We start from the raw sequence: 22,144 nt of genomic DNA, 5'->3' as shown, positions 1-22,144 counted from the left end.
AAGTACCTAGTTCTCCCCTGTTGCCTTCTTCTCAAGTGAATATATTCTTTTCACAGTCTCACCATACTATGACCACCTAAGAGACTTGCAGAACCTTGACTCTGTGTTTTAGGGTAAATTGCATTGAAGAACTACTTCATAGAAAGCCCTAACAGTGAACAGCACAGCTCCAACTAGACAGGTAATAAAAGAACAAAAGGAAGAATAAATAGTTCTGTGGTAGGGTGTATGTATGAATGTATGGGTGTGTGCAATAATGCAGGGAGTAAGAATTTAGGAGGAAAAACAGAGACAGACCTTTCGATTAGGATGTGAAATAACAACAAAACAAGGAGTCTACTGTTCCTGGGAAGACTATAAACAACAAGCATCAGCCTGATGCTGGAAACAGCACCTTAATGATATGTAGCTAAACATGCCTCAGACAATGTCTTGGACACTAGAAAAAACATTAGTAAGAGGCACAGGAGGCAAATACAATGTGAGGTATTATCTTCTCACTCCTGTTATGTTAATCCTAGCCTTATGGCCAGAAAAAAATTCTCCTATTCTAGCTGCTTTTCCAAGGTAGAACTTTGCTTGAACACAGATCTCCAGCCCCTCAGGGAGATAACCTCTCCTCTCTGGTACATTTCTTTTCTCTTATAATTGTCCTTCTCTGTTCTGCTGGTATTTCTGAATCAAATGCATAAAGCTGAGTAGGCAGGTTGGACCAGATGAGCCTCTGTGGTCCCTTCCAACCTCACCCATTCTGTGATTCTGTGATTGCCATGCTTTTGCTGGTCATACTTTGTTTAGGTCTAAAATGAAGAATGCTCTTTTGACACCTCCTAAACAAAAAGTCAAGACAGAAGAAGCAGTATGTGTCATAAAAGATGGGGGTTTATTCAATCCATTATTATAATGGATGAAACTTTTTAGAACCTAGTAAGAGATGCCAGTAAGATAAGTTATTCAACTGTTTCACTCAACATGGTTGCTCAGCTACTAAAGAGAATATAAATGAAAAAAAAACCTCCATATTTTTCCTTTTCCCTGGTCATAGATTGTGAGGCCATTAATCAGAAAACCAAAGTGATCCTGAAAAAATATAGATGGTCTGCTGATTTTTTCCATCCATTGCAGTCTTGAATTACGAGAATTAAATCATTAGTGCTTCCTAATGTGATTATTCTATTTTTTTCTTTCTATGCAGTCATCTGCCCAGACATTTTGGCTTAGCTACTCAGTAATAAGTGTAGAAAACTTTTGTTTTATGAGTTTAAAAGCTAGTGTGACAAAATAAGGCTATTTTCACACAAGCTACATCATTTTGGAAGAGACAACCTTTGGTCATTTCCAAGATAGCTTGCCTGGTGGCATTTCACATATGATCTGGGTCATGCAGGTGTTCCTGAGTCATACAGAAATACAGTAATTTAATAAGAATTGCTGGAGAAGCACCTTTACTTCCTCTCTTCAAGAACAGGTCTTAAAGAGCTACTCAAAGAACTGAAGGGCTGATGAACATGTCAGAGTTGTAAATATATTCAGCTGCATGAGCAAGAGTTGCCCTTTGATTTCTTCATGCACCAGCTGAGGCATGGGAGTACCACCAGACACACCCAGGCTTAGCTGCCTTGCTGACCTGTTTGGAAGGCAGGTAAAGAAGTAGGCAACATTTAGGGTTGCCCTACAAGTGCTGTGAGGAATCTCCTGCACTGTCACCTGTGGGCTCTAGTGAGCTAGGCTGACATGAAGACTGACTGCCAAGCAGGGTGTGCAAATATCCAAGGAGCAATGTACTCTCTTAGAGAGATCTGCAATTACTAAGGTGGCATTTTGGATGTGCATCTGGAAAGGGACTCAAAAAAAATGCTGAAGGGAAATGCATGATCCAAGATGTGTGTGGATTGTAGCCGGGCTGAGGAAATGGAGCACAAGGATTAGAACTGGGCCCTCAAAGTGGGAAACAAACAAGACTTACCAAGCGATCCCAGAATGACAAGAATTGTTAAAATCCAGACAAGTACTCTTGAAATGTACCTTATTATAACCATCAAAATCATGGACAACACTGCAAAAGAAGACAAACAAAATAAGCAGACTAATTACTTCGAGTATATATAGCCTTCCTAATTTTCCCACTGTACTAAGGGAACTGTCTTCCAATAGAATTTTTACAGCAGATTTCTTTTTTGAGGCTTACAAACTCACCGAATAGATAGTTAAGAAAATTAGGCACCTCTACAACTTCTGCTTTGATAATGTTGATTAAAACAAAGAGAGCATAAATACATTTACACGGTACATCAAACACAAGACATAATGCATGCATACAGACAGAGATGTACTTGGACAATGACCAAACAGATAGCAAGGCATGACAGTACTTTGAGTCTGGTAACATGAGCACACCTCCTGAGGACCAGGGCAGAGTCTGTACTCAAATACACATGTCAAACCAGTGCAGTTAATATGATATCTGTGTATTCTGAAATGTCATGCCAGTTATAAGTAAAAAACTATACAGCAGCTAAGGCTAAGTGAGTGGTGTGTACAAGTACATATTTGTATTTTAACATACACATGTTTGTGTTCAGCAGTTACATGCAAGCCACTGGAATCTGGCTTTTTGAATCACAGTCTAACCCACTGTTTTAAAACAAAAAATTTTTGTTTAACTACAAAATTAAAAAAACTATTTTTAAATTAACTATATGTAAATTCTGTACTAACTTCTGACTCTAACTGAACAGTAGGACTGTGAATCAGCCACTAGATTTCAGATTTCGAACAGTTTTCTACCATCATTACCAAATACTGAAGTTGTCAAGATGTAAAAATAAACAGCTTTCAAGCTACAGTTGAAAAAAATTCACAGTGGTCTTTTGTGTGTATGTAGAGGGAGTTAATCGCATCTAGCATCCTCTTCTTTTTCCTTTCCTTTTCCCTTCCTTCTCCCCCACCCTTTTTTTTAACCACAAAAGAAAACTGAAAACAAAGGATCCCTATATCTGATACAGCTTTGCAGTGTTTCTTTCTAAGTAATACACCCTCATATGCATAGCTAATATCATGATACTCCCATTTTAGGATTTCAGATTTTATACTTTGTATGAGTAAAATAGACTCACTAGGAAAGCAATTTATGTCGGTGGGCAACATTCCACCTCAAACAAGATGACTTTGTTAAAGCAGCTCTTCAGTGCAGCGCAAAGTGTCACTTGATAGGCTAGAGGCATCTCGCAGCTATAGAAAAAATTCAGCACCTCTGTACTGTTGGGAATTTCCAGCTCTTCAGAAAAGGCTGAGATTTTCAAAGACCTGAAGCTTTTAATTTCGAAGGAAGGGGAAGAAGGAGGTAACATACAGTGCAACAAATGGGCACCTGATTTTCTTGTTTTCACTCTTAAAGTTCTCATATCTTTGTGCAAGTATGTTAAATGAAACAAATTAAATCCCCTACATCCAACCAGAGTGTACTACTTTGCATTTCTCAACCTGTCCTTTTGATTTGGAAAGGGTTTATTTGGACTTGAGTTGGTAGAAGATGACTACTACAAATGGGAAAGGGGAATACTATTAAAAAATTAAGAAAAGACGGATGTTCTCTTAACTATATCAAAATTAATGTTGGCTAATTAACAGCCACGCATCCTCTATCTCATAGAAACAAGAGAAACAAAACCAGTATATTACTTATGAATAAGTTACCCAGCTCCCAAATAAAATTTTTAAAAAGCATTCTGAATAATTTTCTAAGGGATTGTTGCTATTATACAGGGTTTTTGCTCATAATGTGGTTAAAGTGTGTTAGCAACCTCCTAATGGAGTACACTAAGAAATAGCTAGTAATGAGAAAAACAATTACCTAGTGATAACAAGCAAAGTCCCATTATAATCTCTTTGCTGGTCATAACTCCACTAATCAGCCTGTGTAAGACACTACTGTCACTGACAAAGGTGATCAGGGCCTCTGCAAACTTGGCATAGCAGGAAATGTTCACAGGAGCACAGCGATGGAAGAATGGAATAGGTGCACTGGTGACACAAGAAGAAAAAAAAATCAGAAAAAAAAATTACTCCTACTTAATATAAATGCCACATCAACACACAAATGAAAGGTGAATAGATGCAATCATTCTACCCTTATAACATCATAACCAGAAACCATGTGTTGAATGCACAAGTGCTGCTGAAATGAGGATGATCATAATGAAAAGTGATGCAGTTCTTACAAACAACCCTATGAGGCTGGAATGTACATTCCAATAGGATATTATTACCCTCCCACCCTTAAATGACAAGGCGCAGAAAGTATATGTTCCTATTTCCACTTAAATGTCTTTCTTTCAAGTGTCAGGTGGTGAACCAGCAGCTGAAACAATGCCTTTCACTCATTTTAAAATGGAATACCGGTCCATACTTGCAGCAAAAGAAATTGCAGAATAACAATACTCTTCTTGAGAGTATATATTTTGTAGTAAAGGACATCAGCATTCACAACTGCTGCCAAGCAAAATGAATGCATTTATTCCTAGTCTTTCCCCATACTAAGCTAGTTCTTGTACTGAATATTACAATCACAGTGTTTATATTCATTAACTTTGTTAGAACTATGCAAAACATGCCAGGATGCCTCTATTGTTTTGAACTGTTTTGGAAAGGCCCTCACAAAAAACTATTAAGACTATACACTAAACTTTGCAGAATGCTATGAAAAACCTGCTATCAAGAGAAAGACACAAGAGAGCAAAAACTTTCCTTTAAAAGTGGGTAATTTTGTTTTCTAAATGTCTCCCATTTAGTAGCCATCTGCCTTGGTCATAAACTATGTCAGATCTCAAAGTAGCCTATTACATCATTTGATCAATTCCCAATTACATTTCAGACATGAATTACATGTTCCTTCCTGTAATTGGATCCAATGAAAAAAAAAAATCTTTTCTATTGTTTTACCTGCCCAATCTTCCTTACTTGAAAAATTTTGGGACTATACCAGCAATGAATATAATCTTCTGCAGTTTCCCCATTTCAGCAATGACCTTTAAATCAACCATTTTCTGTCCTCAAGAACTATTTTTAAAGCTATGTCTTTCCAAAATTCTAGCCGCCATTTTTAAACACGTAGTGAGTAAACCAGCTGCCTTAGGCACATGTTTCCCTATTTCCCTAAACAATCTATTGTTTTTTCTGGGGAAAAAGGATGACACACTGAAAATCATTAAAGTGTAACTATTCTGTAAGGAAATTGGGAGAAATTATGATCACCTGCCATTTCTAGGTAATTAATTAGTTAATCCTAGGTTTTTGTTTAAAGTCACTGATGATCGCAAATTTTATAGGATTACTGTGCTGAGTAGGTAAACGCATTTGGAGATGCTCATATTGATGGTCTTCTTTTGGGTAGGAATGAACACAGCAGTTAAGCACAGCAAAGTAATTGTGCATTAGTCACAGTTATTAAAAAACAAACCCATAATGATGGCTGCCCTACTTAAAAGGCAGCCCATGTATCCTCTTAGCTTCTTAAAACATAACCTATTTTGGAATATGGCTGTTTATTATATGCCATAGTAGTGAAAAAGACTGACATTTGAGAGGTTTATTTAATTGTTAACTGCTACAACTTTTCAGAAAACTTAGAGCATTTGTAAGTTGTCGCTACCAGCAACAAAGCCCAAATTTTGAGGTGGGAGTAGGCAAAATAATGTTATTTGTGCATCCAAATACAAAAATATTCACTTTGAAAAGGGAACTAATGGGATTAAAGTATTCTTCCAAAATATATCCCAATGAAAGAAAACATGCTTTTTGCATCAGAGTTATATTAGTATATATAATTAATTATATTAATTAGTTATATTATTATTTATATTAGTCATCTAATATCTCTTAACCTAAAGCAATTTCACTATTTTAAGTTAACTATTTTCATGTGCAGTAATTAATTGCTAAGTTTGTTTTAATTAATAAAAAAAAATAGGTTAGTAGTTCTTACAAGCTTTCTTGAGTAAATGGGACTCCTGAGAATCCACTTTTGAGTTCTGCTTCTGCTCCAGTGGTTCTGACTGAATGAGTAGGTGAGGTAAAGTGCCCCAGTAAAAAACACAATAATAGATCTATTCTCTATGACCTGTGCTATTTTATATGAACTCTTGATTATATCTTGGTATATTACCTACTGAAAAGGAAATATTTCTAAGAATAACAACATGATGCTTAATCATAAACAAGAACGAATAGAGTTGAAGCCAGTAGATGATGGTCTCAACAGCTGCACTTTTAAAGCATTATTCAAATGAAGTCAGGAGATTAGATTGCAAGTATTAGATTGCAAAGAATTTTTTCCTCTTGCTATTACCCCTGTGTATGTACAGGGGTAGTACAGCAACCTGTGCGAGAGGAGGGGGATTCCAATTGGAGTAACACTGCTAGCTGCTCTTTATAACCTCTACAGGGCAGTCCCTTGGCACAGCTCAGCACAGCTGATTTATAGATAAATGCTGCAGGGAACTGGACAAGTTTTCCTCCAGGGTCCTCATTCTGCAGTCATGTCTACAGAAGCTGATCTAGGCTGGGTGTGGAAGAAATACATATTGCTGACTGCACTGCTAGACTGTACTACTCTGTCAAAGTTGGACATAATACCTTGAAGATGGATGGTAAGAGTCCATTGACAGCCTCAGCTGAAGGCTGTGAAGAAGCCTGGTCATCAAACACAAAACATCAAGGGACAATCTTCATATGCTACCCATCACCATATGCTACCTCCATCCCATGGAACTAATGGGAATCAGAGGGTTCATAAGCCTTGACAGATTGCACTGGTTTCAGCTGGGGTACGGTTAGTTTCCTTCACAGTGGCTGGTATGGAGCTTATTTTGGATTTGTGTTGAACACAGGGTTGATAATGGAGAGATATTTTTGTTATTGCTGAGCAGGGCTTACACACAGCCAAGGCCTTTTGTGCTTTTTCACTGCGATGCTAGCAAGGACATTGTGAGTGTATGGGAGGCTGGGAGGAGACACAGCCAGGACAGGTGACCCAAACTGACCAAAGGGATATTCCAAACATCCAAACATGGCATCATCTGCAGGATATAAACAGGGGGAAAGAAGAGGAAGTTTTGAAGTGATGGTTTGTCTTCCCAAATAACCGTTGCATGTGATGGGGCTCTGCTCTCCTGGAATGGCTGAACACCTGCCTGCCCATGGGAAGTGATTAATTAATTCCTTGTTTTGCTTTGCTTGTGTGTGCAGCTTTCCTTCCCTTATTAAACCACCTTTATATCAACCCACAAGCTTTTTACCTTTTACCCTTCCAGTTCTCTCCCCAGTCCTGCTCATGGGGAAATGAGCAAGTGTCTATGGGGGTCTGGGTTGCTGGATGGCGTTAAACCATGATACAGATCAAATGTGACTGTTAGGTAAGTTCTTCCTGAATGCCTCAGTCTATAAGATGTTGGGTTTTCATTTGATTGTCCCAACAGGATTAGACTTCTCCTTCAAATTACACTTACTCAAATAATTTAACTATAAAAACCTGAAAACCAGTTGTTTACAGATACAATGTTGGCCTTTTTTGCCTTAGGGCATTAAGTTCATACTTTTCAAGCTCAAAAATGCTCAAATGTATCCATATCAAAAAGGGAAAATACTACACCTACACAATAGTTTATTTAAAATAACATGAGGTCATTTTTATGAGGAATTTACATAACATCATTAGAGCTCTGATACATTATTCTATCCTGTTTTCTTACTAAGCTATATTTATTGAGACTGAATGATGTTAGAACACACTATGAGAAGTCAATATAATTCTGGCAAAAATCAGAACTAACAAGCCTTTTCAGTATGCAAGCTGGCACTGAAGTTTTCATTTGTTTTTGTATTATGGCAGTAACAGATGGCTAGCTGGAATATAAATCTATATTGGGAAATTTTTTTAAAAAGCTAATATTCCAGCTGCCACTATTTGTCACTATAATATTAAAAAAAAAAGATTCAGTGGAGAGGCTACCACGTATACAAGAAAGACTTGAAATCAGAGTTTGTAGAACTTGTTTGTAGAACAAGTTTGTTAGAACAAATATAGAACAAGTTTGTTAGTACAAAAAATGTAACAGAAAACTATGCATAAGAAAAGACTCTGCAGTTATCACTCACTACTGAGTATATGTGAGAAGCTAAATTTTGAGAAAACACAACATGGTTCTTCTTGAGTTAGTGCAATTACTGACATAAGGCTGCGAACAACACTAACACATCACTTCTCTTCCCAGCAATGCTCATCTCCGCAGGTCTAGGCAGCACAGCTACAAGAGTTCACGAAGCTATGAACTTTCCAATCCTATTTCACAAACAGCAGTCTAATGTAACACTTAAAAAAATAAACCTCAAAATGATCTATTAATAAAATACAGCCCTCTTTTTGGTATTGAACTATCCTTATATTGGTTATTTGCAGACTGAAAGAGTAAAAACTGAAGCAATTTGCATCTATCTGACTGGCTGAGGTAAGGTATAAGAAGTGAATGCTGCAGAGAGCTGTGCATCCCTACATATTTTTTTCTCCCAAAGATTAAAAATGTTCCATGATTGTCTCAGATCTGCATTGCTGATAGGCAGTTGGCTATAGATAGGGTGAAAGGCAGTACAACAGCTGATACTTAGAAGAGCGTCAGTCACATGAGACAAGAGAATTCGAAGATAATTAGTTTCAGTAACACATACACAGATAATTTTGGTTTTTCTTTGACTATTATTTTCACTACCTTTTAAAAATTGAATTTTAGAAATATATACAATAATACACTAAAACATCTATCTGGTAAGAGTGAACATGTGTTGGTATTTTCTAAAGAACTTTCATGATCAAAACAAATCTCTGCTCCCTCCACCCCAAATCAGACAACTTGATCATATTACCTCTCTGGAACAGGATATTTAGGACATAACTTGGCAGCCCTTGGGTCTGTTGTATATTCTGATGGCTGTAGTTCATAGCTACACAGAGTGGATCCTGTTGAAAAGTAAAAAAAATATTGGTACAGAAAACAAATTTAAAAAAACACTAATATTCTTTGCAAACAGCATTAAAACTGATACAGGTGCTAATTCTGCACCTCCTCATGTCATTACCACAAAGCTTTGCTATAGTTCCTCCTGTAATGCGGTAAATCAAGCCCAACACAGCTGTCAGTAAAATACAATGACGCTCTCCATCTAGCTTTGGGTTTTCCAAAGTTTGAGTATTTGAACGGAGAACACTAATTCACAATGTAGTGTAAAAGAGGACACAAAATACTGTGAAGCCCCCCTCCCCCTACTATTCCACCATGTTTTTCTTGATCATTTTTAATGCATGAACATTGCATAACATAACATTTATGATAGAAAGAAAATATTCCTGTGTTTGCAGGAGTTTTTTGTCTGTGTGTATTCAAAATACAACTTGTCTATAGATTTCACGGACAGAAACAAAAATAACCTGAACTGAAAAAGTTGGGAAGTTGGCTGAGAAATAACAGCTCTGCATTACATATCCAAAGATTCTTAAAAGCTGAACTCTCTCCATAAACAAATTGGTATGGCACAGCAAAGATCAAGTTGCCCATAACAAAATTCAAACATAAATTAAGTTCTCCTTTGTACCTGACACTTGCTTAATGGAAGTGCCTTACCTAGGTGAGATTTCTTTCAATTTATCTATAATGAAGACACTGAACATCTGACCCAATGCTTCTAGGAAATCAGAAACTTCCAAATCAGATTGGAGCCCTGGTATATCAGCAATTCAGAGGTAAGGAAGCCTCCAATGATATAAGCTGCCTGTCAAAAGATTAATTTCCTTCCAAGCTTCTTTCCTAATAGATTGCTTACTTCCAAGTGCAAGGGCTTTTAATACAAAGTTTTTAGTGTCCTTTTCCCCTATGCAGTACACTAAGGACTTATCTTAATAAGGACTTATCTGAATCTTAATCATCAATATAAATATTCAATTTCTTCCATTATTAAAGTCCCCTCTTCAGGAATACTTTGTATAATAGAGTCCTGCAAGCTGGATCTGGATAATACATATACACTATTACCCAAAATAAACCAAGAATTTTGACAAACAGCTTTATCTTGGCCTGCATTACACTGAACAGAACTATTATTTGTAGAATTTGTAGAATATTATTTTTAAATTGCAGAAATTTTATCTATCATTGCTACATTTCTACCTCCATGAAGAGACCTCTTCTATTCACAGACTGAAAGAGCAGAGAGCAGCTTCAGCTGCTCTCTATCTAATGGAGTCTCTGGAACACTATTTAAGTACCACTTCTACAAAGTAGTTTTTTGGAAGCCAGTCCAAACCACCAAATGCACTATTGAAGAAAGGTAAATCTCCTACAAAGAGAAGATAGGAAATGAAACATCTGAAATGCATTTTCAATTATACTGTCAATATGAATCCTTATGCCTCTGCTTGCTAATGTGGAAAACACGGCATGATATAAACATAAACAGATATCACAAAAAATATTCCTTGGATCTTAGTTGTAAATGAAGTATCTAAAATGCATCTAAATCTACAGGTTTTTCTTAAAAACAGAAAGAAAATTTACTTTTATTTTGCTTTGAATATAGGTCAAAAGATAAGTTATAAATGTGGTTGACAGCCAGCTGAGCCAGCTGTGCCCAGGCAGCCAAGAAGGCCAATGGCATCCTGGCCTGTATCAGCAATAGTGTGGCCAGCAAGAGGAGGGCAGTGATCACCCCTCTGTACTTGGAACTGGTGAGGCCACCCCTCCTATCCTCTGTCCAGGTCTGGATGCCTCCCTGCAAGAAAGACACTGAGGTGCTGGAGTGTGTCCAGAGAAGGGCAATGGAGTAGGTGAAGGGTCTGGAGCACAAGTTCTATGAGGAGTGACTGAGGAAGCTGGGGGTGTTTAGCCTGGAGAAAAAAAAAGGCTCAGGGGTGACTTCATCACTCTCTACAACTCTCTGAAAGGAGGCTGTAGCCAGGTGGGGATTGGCCTCTTTTCCCAAGTAACAAAACACAGGGCAAGAGGAAATGGCATCAAGCTGTGCCAGGGAAAGTTTAGACTGGGTATTAAGAGTAATTTTTTCACCAAAAGGTTGGTCAAGCATTGGAACAGGCTGCCCAGGGAAGCAGTTGATCCCCCATCATGGAGGTACTTAAAAGATGTGGAGACATGGAGCTGAGGTAAATAGTTTAGTGGTGGACTTGATGATCTTAAGGGTGTTTTCCAGCCTTACGACTCTCTGGTTATGATTCTAAGGCGAAAATAAAGAGCTCTATAGGAAGAAGAGGGATATGTGTTATGTGGACAAGTGTATATAGATTCATGACACAGTGTCTGGGGCCAGCTTGGCCATTCTGCCAAGTGACCAGTGGAATTACAGTTTTAAGTATCTTATGAAAAGGTCCACATATCTAAATAAGCCTAAGGGACAGGGCTGGTCTGTGGATGCCCATGCTCCTTTTGACTTCTAGCAGTTCAGGCATGAGAGAAAAAGGGCAGGATTTACTATGGGGAGGAAAGGAAACTTTTTGTACAAATGTGCATCTGAAGACCTGTTCGGATCACAGGCGTAAATGAAGCAAAATCAAATGCCAGACCCTGATGTGCACACAGGTCACAAGCCATTCAAGTAAGACCTGTAAGGTAACCCAATACACTCCTGGCTGTAGAGCAAAATGGAAACACCTTGATAAGTCCCTCTGGAAGCAAACAGGCATGGCAGGACCTGCCATGCCTGACAACTTAGGCTGCCATTACCATGTCTTGCCTGGGAACTGCTTTTGGGCTACTCTGGATCTTTTCCCTTTAGATGCCTAACTCACAGCACATATCTTTAGTCACAGTCAAGCAGAAAAATATTTTCATGTAGCTTGTCAAATAAAAGATCTTAACTATCCTGCCTTTAAAGAAACTACCAGTCCCACAGCTGAAATAATGCCCATGAAATTATTTGTCCTTTTGTCCCAAACTACTAGAAACTCTAACTATTCCAGTAAATATTTATTTATTCATACTCTAAAAACCTTCTCTAATACTGTGTAAGAGAGCTTTAGAACTCAAATGTGTGCTTGAATTATGTCACTTTACACTTAGAAAACTGATTTCTTCACAAAAGAGTCTGTGTGCATCACTGAATAAAAATTTACATTTTCTAGGGCAAAAGAGAAGAATGAACAGCCTTGTCAAACCTTCCACTCTATATTAGTTACTCTGGGTTAGCAGAGACTAACATAGCCAATCTTTGTGTTGCTGTTCAAATTGATAAGGCCAGAAAAAGTTGAAGGAAACATTTGAGTCACCTTGCTGAGATAATTAGTTAACCAAAGATACTACTTTTATTCCTAAATTAGTATCATTCAAATGTTTCAAAACCAGTATGAGCAGGATACAGAGAACAAACTAAAAGATCACACCCTTTGCTTCCTACAGCAATGCACATATTTCTTCTAGAGAAACCCTTAGGCAAATGACATCAAACTGTCCTACAAGCATTGGATTTCAGATCCCAACATGTTGTAACATTAAGAAAAATACTTCTAAACTACGCAGGGCATCAGTGTTTGGGCTATTGGTGAGCACACAGTAGTGTGCCCGACCTGTGTGCACACTTTGGCCCCACAATCCTGTATTTAGTGGTTTTACACACAAAGTGATATCATGGAGACATACAAACATTTCTGTTCCATGGTTTCTTTTCAATGAATAGAACTGCTCCAGCCACTAGAATATACTGGAGCCACAACTGGAGCAAAGTACCTCAAAAGACAAACTTCCAACCTAGCTGTAGAACAGAAACTAACTTTCGAAGTCTCCTTTCTGTTTTGCTGAGGCTTGGATTAGTAAGGAGCTAAACAGCCACTATCTCTGGCACTCAAAGAAAACAGCTATATTTACCCCAAGTTTATATATAAAGATGCTGTAGAAAGCCAGGACTTTTACTTCAAAGATTCTTTCTAAATGAAGAGGCAAATTTTTGAAGGTCTTGTGTGCTCAGAAGACACAGTGCACAGAAGATATAACACTCTGCTTTCCACAGCAATACAGTAAACAGGAAGGTCCAAACTAACCAAAGGTTAGAGACCAGAGGTCCAGTACAGCTTTCCTTCCTGCACTTGCTTTCCTGTGAACCAACAAACAAACCCCTGCTAGAGCAGCATTACTATTCAAGAGTTTACAGCTTGAGAAATGGCAAGATTGCACAGAGGACACCAATGACATTTATATTCCCTGACTTATAGTAGTGGAAAGCATACAAGGGGTTTTGGATTCCATTCTGGGAGTTCAGCACTGTCTACCCATCTATCAACACTTATTAACAGCAACTAAAACAAGGACTTCAATATCTCGAAACATGGACTCATATTCAGAGTCAAGGACTTAAGCAGAAAAATACAAAACTATGCAGAGACAACAGGGATAGCTTCAGTACCAGAAGCAGCACAGTCACCTTAGGAGTTTAGGAGTATGTTCTTTTAAATTACAAAGAGCTCCAAGAAGCTCCACATATCCCTTCTCACATACATGTGGCAAAGCACAGCCCGAGAGACTACAAACCACTGTTTTGATAAAGTAATTTATATGAGCCTCCATTCTGAGTCTGATATTGTGTATGTATTGTGCACTTACATGGCATGACACATGTGATATGTTTAATGATTTCTTTGCATGTATCTTTCACACTGGTGATGAGCCCAAAAGGCCCCAGTGCCCAGGGCTGGAGGACCATGGCAGGGAGAATGATAAACTTCCAGTTGATCCCAAATTTGTGTGGGATCTGCTGCTCCAGCTGGATCCTCATGTATCTATCTGGCTTTATGATGGCATTCATCAAAGAATACTCAAAGAGCTGTTTGATGTCATTGCAAGGCCTCTCTCAATTATTTTTGAACAGTCTTGCGTATCTGGGGAGCTCCCAGCTGACTGGAAGCTGGCTAAGATTGTCTCAATGTTCAAGAAGGATGACCCTGGAAACTACAGGCCTATCAGTCTCACTTCAGTGCCTGGTAAAATGATGGAGATTATTCTGGGAGTTCTGAAAAACACCTGAATCACATCACAACCATCATCACAGCCAGCACAGCTTCACGAGAGCAAAGTCCTGCATGTCCAACATGACTACCTTCAAGGACAGACTAGTTGATCATGGGAAGCCAGTTGATGTGATCTTTTTGGATTACAGTAAAGTTTTTGATACTGTCTCTCAGAGGACCCTTCTGCAGAAAATATCAAGCCCACAGCTGGATAAACACATCATGTGATGGGTAAGCAGCTGGCTCATGGGTCAGGCACAAAGGGTTACATACCCCATTAGTGAATGGGGTGACATCAGACTGGTGTGACCTGTCGTTAGTGGGGTTCCACAGGGCTCCATCCTTAGGTGTTATCCTCATCTCATCCTCTGCTCTTGAACATCTTAATAAACAACTTGGACACAAGACTCAAAGGCTCAAATAAGTTGGCTGATGATACAAAACTGGGAGGAGACATTCACCCCCTTAAAAGCAGAGGCCTTGTAGAGAGGAGTCAAAAAATGACAGGGCTGGGAAATTACCAACTGTATGAAGTTTAAGAAAGACAATACTGGATTCTGCACCTACGACAGGAAGTCACTGTCAAGGGCAAGTTGGACATAAGTCAGCAGTGCCCTGGCAGCCAGGAAGGCCAGGTCTGTCCTGGGGTGCATCAGGCACACCATTACAGCTGGGCAAGAGAGAGGATTGTCCTGTTCTACTCTGCACTGAGGGCAGCCTCATCTCGAGGGCTGGGGGCAGGTTTGGATGCCACAATATAAATAAGATACTAAGTGCTGGAAGAGTGGCCAAAGGAGGGCAACTGAGATGATGAAGGGACTTGAGGAGAAGCTGTGTGAGAAGTGGCTGAGGTCACTTGGTTGGTTCAGCCTGGAGGAGACTGAGAGGAGACTTTATCACAGTTTGTAACTTCCTTGTGAAGGGAAAAGGAGGAGCAGGGACTGATCTCTTCTCTGCAATGACCAGTGACAAGACCTGAGGGAATGGCCTGAAATTGTGTCAGGGAAGGTTTAGGTCAGGTTCACCCAGAGGGTGGCTGGGCACTGGAACAGGCTCCCCAGGGAAGTGGTCACAGCACCAGGTTGACAGAGTTCAAGTAGTGTTCAGACAATAATGTCATGTACATGGGTATGACTCTTGGGGTATCCTGTGCAGGGCCAGAAGGTGGACTTCATGGTCCCTCATGGATCTCCCCAACTCAGCATATTCTATAGTGAATGATAACTGACTTCTAAAAAGCCATATGATAAGCAGAGCTTATAGTTCAAAAACTTAGTATTTTATTTCATTGCCTCCTTTACAAGTAACATCCTATTTGTTCATTAAGTACTCTGACACAGGAATAAAACTCATAGACACAGAAATGTGCAGAAATGTTAGCAGCAATGAGACTGTTAAAATCACAACTCCTCAACTCTGGACTTTCAGCCCAGCTCTACTCTTGAGTTCTGGGTGTTTTATGACTAAGTTCACCAATTAAAACTTAGTTAACATTGTGAATACATGACTCACAGATGATTATGCTTGACCAACCAACCCATGCAATAAAGGCTAAAGTATGATATTGATACTGATAGAGGTGGAGTTCAGGAAGGACAAAGCTCCCAGACTCTCACAAGGATAAAATTCTTAACACTTTTCTACATTTCTCACCCCAGAACTTGCCTGAAATCTATCTGTCAAACTTTATCAGCTCTAAACTGTTAATCTGAAACATACTAACCATTCAAAGCTTCATGCAATGAGACAAGTTGGTACAGTACTAATAATTGGATATTACCATAGCTTATCATGGACTAGAAACTCAGCATAGAAAAGTGGCAGCTTAAAATACTGTCTCATGTATATGGCCGCTGCAAATTCCAGAGCCAAAAACCACAGAACTGGTAAGATGCCAAATACTACTTCCACAGAAGGTGGTATTTACTATTCTTTGTTGAGTTCTTGTCAGTAAGAAAACAATGCTGCACAACCCCAGAAAAAGTATGCTTATGGCAAGTAATTATATGATACTCTCTTCATGGACTCCTGTCAAATGGAAAAGGGTTCAGATCACCATGAAACAAACCACATCATGTTGACCAGACTTTCTTTATTCTTTGACTGCTAGGCCTGACAATAGCAATTTTAACCAATCTACAACTATAGGAAGTAATTCTACTCAGAACACAAACACTAAGCACAGAAGTTTAGGATTGTATTAATTTCCTATTTACCTATTTTAGAACAAAAATATTCCAAGACCAGACACATAATGACTGAGAAAACACAAACTCCACTTCTTAGCCAGAGATTTTAATGGGGTCTAAAGTATCAGATGAAGTAGAAGCACCAGAGGATTGCACAAACATACCTAAACATTGCTGCTATGGCTTTTGCAAATTGAGCAGGAATAGAGACAGAAGACCAAATAAGGGCAGAACTGAACCTTGACAACTAAATCTGATTTCTGGGCCCTAGCAAAATAGTGATGCCTTGAGATAAGTAAAAAGGCAAGGACAGACTACTTTGCAGTCAGGACTTCTCAGATTAATATGACAGAATTGTTCTTAAAAAAGAAAAGCTTCATTCTCTTCTACCCACTGCTGCCTTCCAGAAGCACAGTAGGTGTTTTAAAGAAAGAAAAGTAAGGTTTATATGTATCTTTAGCTCTAGTTCTTGCAGAGAGACGTATCACCACTTGTTTAAAACAATGAGCACCAAAGGGCAGGAGAAATTACAGATGCTTTTATAAATAAATATGGGGCTGAAGTGAAGGTAAGCATTCTCCAATGCCTGCAAAAGTATTCCAAGAAAAATCCATCACAAAACCTCATTAGTTAGTTCTTCAAGTCTCTAGAATTGAAGACCAGAAAGAGAGCTACTGTGATAGATCTTAAAACATGCTGTTACAAATAAGAGTGTGGAAAAAAGAAAATCCTAGATTCAGAATTCATGTATCTATACATATATTTGAGTTGTAATTAAAAAAAATAAGACAATACTCTTCACTTTTTCCTATTCTTAACAGTACAGAGAGTTGAAAAATATTCATTTACCTATTCCTCCACTCGTATTTCTTCCAGTGCTAAATAAAACCAGTTACTCTAGAATCAAATTAAGAATCCATCTAGTCAAGTAGCGGATGTTTCTCCTACCATACCTTTAGCTCTGCACAACTTAAAACTTAAGGATATTCTTTAGTGCTAACTAAATACCCAAATAGAATATTTTCTATTCTAAGAGAATTATTCTAAGAGTTCATCTTTTTTGTTTTTAAAATATCCTCATGGCAATTAACCCTAACTTGCGTGCAAAAAATCTGTCTGATGCTTAGTGATTTCATTTTGTCTCTAGTTTCACATTACTCAGGTTATGAGATGAAGGAACAATAATTTTTCAACCTTCTCGAAGATATTCCTGCTTTTAATGACTTTACTCTTCCTGATAGTTTTCTCTTCTACAGACAGAGGAAATCACTGGTCCTTTTATAATAATAATCCTTGTTTCCCTTGTCAGTATGTATGTATACATATATATATTAAAAAAAAAAAATATATATTATATATATATATATGTATATACAGTAGGTGAATACATGCTGAGAATATACATATTTATGTTTGTGTACAAGTTTAAAAAAAATTGTAAGAAAAGGACTAGAACACAGCCTTTATGATGCCAACATAGCAGGAGTTTACAAAAAATGCAGTCCCTCTTCACAATTCATAAACATTACACTTTCAGACAATGCTGCGCCTCCAACTTAATCCTCTTGTGATCCTCAGTAGTTTCACAATCTTTTCCCCAAGTATCAATAACCACTTTAAATTAAAACACTACATGCATAACAATAGGTTCCCACCCCTTCATTCTGGGGACATTCCTTTTGATTTGACATTTTATTCCATGCAATTGATAGCAGCAGGGTTTTCCATATAATTGTAAATGTCAGTGGTACAACAGACATGACTACATTCAGTAGTCACAACAAGATTTATAACCTCATTGTTTCTTCCCCTTGCCAAATGGTTTATTAATGTGATCAATAACACAACACAGCATTATTGGAGGACTCCTCATGCTGTCACACTCTGTTGAGGAAACAATTTAATTCTAACTAGAGGATACATTTCCAGTACAACACAAACCTGATGAACAGTTCAGGTAACAAGATAGCATACCAGTAGATGACTCTGTATCTCAAAACTGCTCATAATGTACTTTTACTCTAGTCAATAAAAAAATGACACTCAAAATTAACATACCCAGGTTTCCAAAGACCTGTGGGTGCAGAATTGCTTTAAGCATAAGGTATCTGTAACTAACACAGTACATTGTACTTCGGGAAAATCACAAGAAAAGGATTAAGTTTTAAACAGCACACTTTCACTGAAAACAAAGGCAGGGAGAACAAGAGCAGACAAAAAATGTCAGAAGCTCACAATGACCTACGTAACAGCTATTTCTAAACCAAGTGCCAAGAGGAAAACATGAATATGTCATTATCTTCAGACAAAAGAAAAATCGTTTTTGTTTCCCCTGTGGTTCCTTCTAATAGCTCAGAGATATCACCTGCTCTGATTTAGCAGACTGATTTCCTTTATTGATCTATTTCAGGTCAGTCTCTATAGCAAATTTAATGAAGCATTCCTCTGGCTCTGTGTGCACACAGACCACGAGCCTGGTCTAGCTACAGAATTCTGACAACAGAGATGCCTGCCACAATGCCACAAAATAAGAATTTCATTTTAGGTTCTTAAATATGCATCCAGTTATTAAAACAACAAATAGGAATAGTAGTTCCCACACTGAGTAGACACTATAGTTATCACTGAATTAAACACAATGGAAATTATAGCCACCTGTCTAGTGTTTCTTTTTAATAATGACACTTCATTATTCATTTGGCACAGTCATACGTTAATTATATCTTCAAGGACATTTCAAAATGCTTTAGCAAGTCCTTGAAAACATCAATGCAGTATTTCACGGACATCAAGTTTTGAAGCATCAATTTGGTTTCTGGGAAAGACAGCTTTCAGTCACACTACTCAAAATACATAATTTTTTAAGGGCAAAGACCAACAAGAACATTGAACCACAAGTACTCTGTGCCTGAGGTGTTCTACTGGGTGAGAAAATCCTGGGGAGAGCAACAGCAGTCAGTTCACAACATATAACATTCTCAGTTGTGCCCAACTGATAGCTCTACAAACTCAAGTACTAGCATGGCTGTTTGAGAACAGCATTGCAACATTTCTCAGGTAACACTGCATCTTCCTGTGCCACTTTCAGGAGTTGCTCCAGAATATTTCTGTATTTTACAGCTTGTATCTCTGTACAAGTCAAGATCTGAGTGGACAAGTGCCCAGCTTTCTCTTTCCCTTTGTCCTCCTCTTGTAAAAGGTCCCAGCTGGTTCCAGTTTTCTGGGTGTGAATTATTGTGAAGAGATTAAAGGTACATGCTTTCTTGTTTTCTTAAAATCAGCTTGGCTTTGCAAGGGATGGGCTTTTTCTCTTTCTTAATGGGAAGTTACTGCAAATTCAGAACCTGACTGTGAGAGGCCAAGTGAGGTAGGGGTGAAGTTATTGCCCTGAAATAGTGCTGTGTTATTCACCAAATCAGCTCCTTTTCTCAAATTACAGCAGAAGAACAAGAGCATCATTACTGATTCAGAAAGCTAAAAGGCTGCTTTATCATGAAATGGTCTTCTTGCTCCAAGCAAGCATTTTCCCTGCCCTAAATGCTTATTTATAATCTCACTTGCAGAACTGCACAACAAACGTATGAGCTCTGCCATACGTGTTCTGAATCTTTGGGATTGGTAGTCCTGTTCTTTTGTGTTGAGGCAATCAAGTGCATGCCTCACTTTAGTAAAAATACTGTAAATGCTAAGCCAGCTGCAAATTCATATGTGGTATTGATAAAATCACTAGTCAATACAAAGATGTTTTAGTATGCTTTACATGTTACAGCTCTTGATAAAGATGTTGAGATTAAAAACCACATTTATTTGAACTTACCACACCACTGCTTGATGGGCAACTGAGGCACAATAAGTGATTTCTTTGGGTTGAGGAAGGGTTCTTAAGCTGTAATCCCTTTAAGAATTTCAAGGCGCATGGACAAGTAAGGTGATTTCAGGGATGGCATTCAAGCCAGGTGAAAATGGCCAACTCTACAAAAGCACATGCCACAACCTACACGATCTGTCACCAGATAATTGCTACTTTCAGGATGGAGGAAGGGTTAAAGCTTTCAGAAAGGCTCAACAGAGCAAAATTAAGAGCTGACTGCATTCTCTACCTATACACTTAAAACATTACGAGGTGGTTTGTTATTTTTTTTTGAATGTTAGAAGTTGTGAGCCTGAGAAAATTCAGTACCAATTATCACAAAACCAAACAAATCTGCCCTCCTTCTTCAGAAATTGACAGTGGAACTCTATTTTCTAACTATACATCATCACAAACACAGAAATTGAAATTAAGCTCTTTGCAGTCATGTTCAAGGTCCTCAGATTTCATTATTACTATTACTATTTTTACAGTGGAGTTAATGATCACTTAAAATGGACTGCCAAATCTAATCCTAGCATTAATTAATTGAAATCTACCATCATAGCTACAAAGTAGATCTCAGAAAAATTATTCTGCTTACTGAGCAGTTTTGGTATTAATTCACTGTTCTTGCTCTGCTAAAAGGCTGAATCACACTTGAACTTTATTACTATATATATGCAACTGATAAAATAATCAACAATTAAGCTAATCATTTAATGCAAAACATAATTTTTTGTAATTTCCATAGGTTGGTGAAAATTTAAGCAGAAATATAACCATGAGGATAACAATATTTCTCTGAATGGTGCAATTTTAGTCATGCACAGACTTCCTCTATAAAAGGAAAGCTCATTTTGGTCAAATACCTGTCTTTGACAAGCCAAATATAAAATGAAAATTGGGAATTGAACTCATTAGTGATTTTGTTCTGCTCCAGCACCAGTTTTCATACTTTTGACCAAACTCCTGGAAACTGAAAAATTGCCTGTCATATTAATTTTTTTAAAATTATCTTTAGGTTTTAAAATCTAAGGCCCTAAGGAAAATAGCATTAGAACAAAGACTCATGAGGACAAGACACAGCATAGCATGATTCGGGAGGAGTGGTTTTTGTTGTACTTTAAAAGATAATTATACTGAACATACGTCAGGCACAATTAATAAGAGATTTGACTTATAGAAACAATGTTGGTCATAAAGAAAGACATGTCTGAATTCCATTGCTTCAATTGAGTTTAAGAGATACTTAAACTCCACCACAAATGACCTTCACTTCATACTAACAAAGAACTGGCCTGTATTAGTTAAGAAAAACACAGCATGCTCGGAGAAGGAGTAAAGAACGCAAGTGTAGATATATTACTATTTTCACTTGTAATTGACAACGGTGCACAGATCACAGGAGGAAGCTGTTTGTGCAGCTCTGCAAAAACTGTGATGCCTTACAGTAGTTCAGCTTCCTGATTCAGCTGTCAGAACCCAGGCATGCAGATACAGTGCAGTGGGAGACCAAGGGCACTAACAGTGGCCCCAGGGCCATTTCAACTCACTCTGCTTTCAAACAAGAGTACTCACATACGTAGGGGGATACAGTATGGGTAAATGAAGATGGTATAGAATGTAATCTTATCCCCTAAAGAGTTGCAGCTGTGCCAATTATTAAGGAAGAGGAGCAGGCCTGATTTTAACAGGCCACACCTGTAGCCAATCAGAAGAGTGTTATAAAAGAGTGGATTGGTTGGTTGAGGGGAACTGGAGTCAGTTGGCTACTGTGAGGATAAGGAAGAGTCAGTGCCTAGAGGAGCTGCCTACAAGAAACATCAAGGAGGTATGAAACTCTAGCAATATGGAACTTTGTAATGTACTGATAACGGAACTCTTGCAATATATGGACAACACACATAACCTGTGCTATTACAGAAATAAACATTTCCATTTCTTTTATGAAAAATAATCAGTTCCACTGCTTTGAACTAGGTCATCCAGGCTGTCTCATTTTTAGTCGAGTGCCTTGCAAAGAACTATTACTGCATCATTTTAAAAGAT

The 22,144-nt window shown here is 38.1% G+C and overlaps 1 protein-coding gene across 2 annotated transcripts in view; it reads right to left on the bottom strand.

Annotated features, from left to right (window-relative positions):
- Positions 1 to 22,144, bottom strand: part of SLC44A1 (solute carrier family 44 member 1) — a 72,081-nt gene that overhangs the window by 21,698 nt on the left and 28,239 nt on the right. For both annotated transcript variants that reach the window (XM_071424721.1, XM_071424722.1), the window contains exons 5-7: positions 8,917 to 9,010; positions 3,854 to 4,023; positions 1,967 to 2,056 (exon numbers count right to left, since the gene is read on the bottom strand). In XM_071424721.1, the coding sequence (XP_071280822.1) occupies positions 1,967 to 2,056; positions 3,854 to 4,023; positions 8,917 to 9,010 (354 nt within the window). The remainder of the gene's footprint in view (positions 1 to 1,966; positions 2,057 to 3,853; positions 4,024 to 8,916; positions 9,011 to 22,144) is intronic.

The sequence above is a fragment of the Agelaius tricolor genome, unplaced genomic scaffold (genome assembly GCF_023055355.1).
Source record: "Agelaius tricolor isolate 1412-34295 unplaced genomic scaffold, bAgeTri1.0.p SCAF_4, whole genome shotgun sequence".
In the NCBI taxonomy this organism is placed as follows: Eukaryota; Metazoa; Chordata; class Aves; order Passeriformes; family Icteridae; genus Agelaius; species Agelaius tricolor.
This window is presented reverse-complemented; position numbering and strand designations above follow the sequence as displayed.